The sequence below is a fragment of the Branchiostoma belcheri genome, unplaced genomic scaffold (assembly GCF_001625305.1).
Source record: "Branchiostoma belcheri isolate BF01 breed outbred unplaced genomic scaffold, Haploidv18h27 scaffold73, whole genome shotgun sequence".
NCBI classification, from domain to species: domain Eukaryota; kingdom Metazoa; phylum Chordata; class Leptocardii; order Amphioxiformes; family Branchiostomatidae; genus Branchiostoma; species Branchiostoma belcheri.
The window spans coordinates 304,827-309,629 of NW_017804387.1; the positions used below are offsets into that span (position 1 = coordinate 304,827).

General features: G+C 42.0%; 1 protein-coding gene across 1 annotated transcript; it reads right to left on the bottom strand.

Annotated features, from left to right (window-relative positions):
- Positions 1-305: 305 nt before the first annotated feature.
- On the bottom strand, positions 306-4,599 carry LOC109485174 (peptidyl-prolyl cis-trans isomerase B-like). Its single transcript, XM_019788628.1, has 6 exons — positions 4,486-4,599; positions 3,600-3,724; positions 3,002-3,172; positions 2,171-2,264; positions 1,427-1,611; positions 306-946 (listed from the first exon to the last, which is right to left on the bottom strand). Exons 2-6 carry the CDS (start codon positions 3,714-3,716, stop codon positions 785-787), a joined length of 729 nt encoding a protein of 242 aa, XP_019644187.1. The 5' UTR covers positions 3,717-3,724; positions 4,486-4,599; the 3' UTR covers positions 306-784.
- Positions 4,600-4,803: the final 204 nt, after the last annotated feature.

The following is a 4,803-nucleotide window of genomic DNA, read 5'->3' on the forward strand; positions in this document are numbered from 1 at the left end:
GATTTCTTTTTCACGTTGGGTTGGATGAAAAAAAATTCCAGTGCAAAAGAGAAACCCCGATAAAAAAGCCTAAAAACACGCCAAAAATAACCCCAAACCCAAACCTCTGCTTGGAGGGTAGGAATATTGATGTTGTTGAAGTTTTGATTAGGACACGAAATTTTCTCAAGTTTTGGCAAATCGTTTTCTCGGGTGGGCATGGCAAAAATGTAATACTACACCGTGAACAGTGTATTTCACATCACCGTTAGACCAGGCTGGTATACTATCATCAGCTAGAAAGTCACAAACCAATTGTTTGAGTGGAGCAAGCGTTTTATTGAAAAGGATGATTCATTAGGTTTTATACTGAAATTGGTTTAAGTAACGTTACACCATTTTTCATCACCGACATAAGGTTTGTAACTTTGTACTACAAAACACTTTTCTCCTTCTCTACGTTAATAACCTTAACTGTTGAAAAATGATTCCCAGCAGAACAACTCATTCGTTAGCATAAGTGAATTATGGATAGTAAACCATGGCCTATGCTTTTACACATGGATGTATCTACAATGCCGATGGAGCAAGTATCAAATAATTTTTCAAGCATTCGCATCGTAGTAGCTACCTACTTGAAAAGTATATGGAGAGTATTCGCATGGTTTTAAAAACAAACGACATGTTAGCATTGAAAAAGTTCTAATCTGAATTTTCGATTTGTTATTGAAATACTACAAATACTTCAAATTAAAGCATGCTCATATTATGGGTATGGCTAACTCGTGTGCTAGTCAATTGTGTCTTATTTGTCCGACTTGTCTGACTTCTTGTTGCCCTCCGTGTTGGACTTGGGTTTCAGCTCGTACGGGTGAGTGTGCTGCACGCCGCAGTCCTTGATCAGCACGGGCTTCTTGGGACGCCCGAAATCGTCCACATCGACCTCCCCAATCTTCTCCACAACGTCCTGTGAAAAGAGAGGCGGAATTAACAAATGGAAATACAGAATTGAATACGTCAATTCGTTTCCTAACGACCGACACAGAAAAGCAACGATGCGAAAAACATGCTATTGATTTTATAAGTCATTCTTCTCATAACGTTAAGTACCAGCGTCAGCAAGTGACGAATTCGAATGCGCAAAATTGAAACTTCTGAAATGGCATTTTCTGCGGATTTCAAAGGAAAACTCAGAGACAAATAGGATTCCAGTCCCATTTGTGGTACAAAACAGTCCACCTTTTAAAGAAAAATCTTGGAGGATTGCCAACATAAAGTCTCTTTGCCCCACCGAATCTGCTTAGAGATTAGCTTTTGCCGCCAGACATCTGATTAGAGATTAGTTATAATTATCTGCACACAAATCTAGACACACTGCCAAGCCTTCGGGTAATAAAAAAAACAGTGTCACCACACTATACACGGTATGAGAATCCATGCAACTCACCATGCCCTCTATAACCTTTCCGAAGGCGACGTGCCTCTTGTCCAGGAAGCGGGCGGGCTGCAGGGTGACGAAGAACTGCGAGTTGTTGCTGTCCGGCCCGGCGTTCGCCATGCTCACCCACCCCTTGTCGTCATGACTCAGGTCGAAGGTCTCGTCTGCGAAGTCCGCGCCGTAGATGCTCTTTCCTTCACACAAACAAATCGTAGGAGATTATGATTTGAAGGTATCATTGTGCATCTATGTTCTAACGCATTTTTGTCATCATTTCATACTTTGAAATAGCCCCAAAACAAGCTATGTGAGGAGTCTTTTCTAAGAGTAGATAGAACCAGCCAACAATACAAAACAATTAGCAACCGTTTTTTCGTCAGCGACATCAAACTTTTGCCATGGGACAGGATTTATTCATCTTACTGCATGAAAAAATGACCTAAAATTTGACTTGAAAAATCCAGTTTTGCCGCCCTGAAATTGCATTATTGGATGCCTCAACATTCAATGTATTGATAATTTCGGTAGCCGAACAAAGGTTTACCATAAAACGAGTTGAATATTCTAAATAATAGTTTGACAGCTGTAACAGAGGAAATAGTAAGTTTTGCTGAATTAAACATAAAACAAACGCAAGCCAACGTTTGTACGTAACGTCTGCGGTGGCCAAACTCGGGCTGGCCAATGTATTATCCCAATTTGGCTAAATTTACTTTTTTTTGACCCCACGTTGTTAGATTAGTTTGAACCTACCTCCGGTACCGTCACCAACAGTGATGTCCCCGCCCTGGATCACGTGATCTTGTACGACGCGGTGGATGTAGGTGTTCTTGTAGCCAAATTTGGGCTGGGTAAAAAAAATGAACCAAAGGAATCAGATGATGGACCCCACAACTGATGGCAGGGAAAATGTCTAGTATCCAAGACATCTTAAAGGCACCCAATGAAATTTCTGGGCGCTGAAACAATATTTTGGATGAGGAAATTCATCTGATATTGACATTAAATTTTTAATTCCTTCGCAGACTTGTGGGGGCGGCGTAGGCGTAGGCGAAAAACTCTGTGGCAAAACTCTCACCGCGCGCGGCATAAATCGCGTCGCTCCCCGAAAAAAATAACGCCGCCGACATACAACGTAACTCTGGGTAGGACGCTAACATTGTGAAATGCGGTGAGCGACGAGAGTTCCTAGTATTCCGCGGAGGGACGATTTTGCGGCTGAGGGAGTTTTGCCGCGGAGAGACCGTGGCTAGTTAAATGCCATTTCTTAGTACAATGTCGTCACAATTTTCTACCCGAAGTGTTTGATTTATCCCAAAAGAAAGATACGTGAGTTGTTTTTTGGGGGTACCACCCATAAATAGCCAGAAACCAGCCTACGCCATCAAACAAGGGACAAGGTACATTTTTCCATCAGCGGCATCGAATTTTTGCCTCACAGATGTCAGTATGCTACCTAATTATAATGGGATTGATTCAAAATATTACATTAAAACACTGGCCGGAAAATGACTTTGATATTGCATTGGGTGTATTTAATCCATTCATTTTATAATATAAGTGCTCAGTAATGTATAGACTTACGTCCATTCTGTAGTTTCCCCTTGCCAGAGCTGCGAAGTTCGCTACTGTGATGGGCGCCACCTCTCCGAATAGCCCGACGACGAATCGTCCGATAGGTTCATCGTCGATCTCCACGTCGAACCAAGCTTTCTTGGTGACCAGAAGCTTTGGCTCTTCCTCCTCCTCGCTATCCTATTATATATATAAATATAGTAAAGGTGTATTGCAATTAAACGCGATAGTACGAATATTTATTTCAAAATACCATATACACCGGGTACCTGTATATACAGAATACATAGAGCCTGTTCTGTGGCAGCTGTTACTTAGCCTCTACCAGGCTTCGGGAGGCGGCTGAAAAGGGTAGAAATCGGCCAAATAGAGAGATAGCATGCCAGGGGAGTTTGTCTGCTGGGAGAGAACATTTTGCCGCACCCCTGGCATGTTATCTCTCTATTTGGCCGATTTCTACTCTTTCCAGCCGCATCCCGAAGCCTGGTAGAGGCTAGCTGTTACTAAGTGTAGTACCAAATTCCTGGAGCAGAAACATTCATGCATTTGTCACATCCTGGTTGAAATAATCACAACGGTTGTTCCTGATGCTAAAAGTGTTCCATACCTTATCCTTCTTGTCTTTGTCGTCCTTCTTGCCTTTATCGTCAGAAGCGGCGATGGTGTGTGTCACAAGGCATAATCCTAGGACCACTGCTATCGTCAGTTCGAACAGCTTTGCCATTTTAGATTCTGTAGTGTATTTGGGGAAAAGCATATCCGATTAGTAAAGGAGATAGTTTTGTCAAGTTAAAAACTTAAAAACACTAAATTCGAACCTGAAGAGGGACGTCCTGAAAACTATAATACGGAGTAGTGAATTATGATGTTAGATTGTTGATTTGTAGTAGTTGCACACGTGGACACTACATATCACGTGTGAGCACAAAAAGATCAGAAAAAGTTATCGATTTTTTTCACTCCACTGAACACGTGGCTCGCCACGAATACAGCCATGGGGGGGGGGGTACAACGTACTACTAATACGTCTAGTATTTAAATCCCGCTTTAGTTCACAATTGTGTTTTAGTCCCTGGGTGTTGACTATCGTTATAATTGCTGTGCAAACGCTACAACACACTCTCTCTACATGTGTTTAAGGTAAAAAAAAATATTTCTTTAAACTACTGAACACATATGTTGGCGTATGCAACTCCGGTGGTAGGCGTTACGCGTTACTATATTCAGTCACAACCGTCTTGTTATGAGGTACTTTGTACATGTACATATTCATGTGTGCGCGTTCTTTGTACAGTGTCCGGCATTGCAGGGAAAATCAAGAAGATGCTAACTATAGGCAAGGTGGATACATGTAGAATAATTTTGGAACATTTGACAAACAATTACGAAGAGCCAATGCTTAATCGGGTTGTTTCATTTTTAGATGACCTGGCACTTGTTTGCGAAACAGTAAAAAATACACATTGAGAGCGATATGTAAAGAAAGTACTCACCAAGTATCTAGTGGATACAGCAGGAAGATGTTGAATCCAGTTGGGACCGGTGGTTGTCGGTTCAGATGTGGTTATGTAGAAGTGACGACGTGTACCGGGATCAGCTGTCTTAATGAGCGGTAGTCCTGACACTCCCACCAACCAGAGTACAGCAAGCTGTCACTGGGTATCTTATCCAGTACGTGTCAAGAATGGACGTGGTCAGGAGGGCAGTTATGCGGAACACGACGTGGAAACATATGGAACCGTACACGTGGGATTTCATATGTTTCCTGTCGTTTTCCATAAATATTAAGTGACAAAAGACATACAGACAGC

Coding starts and splice junctions, on each gene's coding strand:
- LOC109485174 (XM_019788628.1), bottom strand. CDS start 3,716: ATGGCAAAGCTGTTCGAACTGACGATAGCAGTGGTCCTAGGATTATGC. Junction 1,612..2,170: donor TGTTGGTGACGGTACCGGAG/GTAGGTTCAAAC, acceptor GTTTGTGTGAAG/GAAAGAGCATCTACGGCGCG. Junction 947..1,426: donor GAAAGGTTATAGAGGGCATG/GTGAGTTGCATG, acceptor CTCTTTTCACAG/GACGTTGTGGAGAAGATTGG.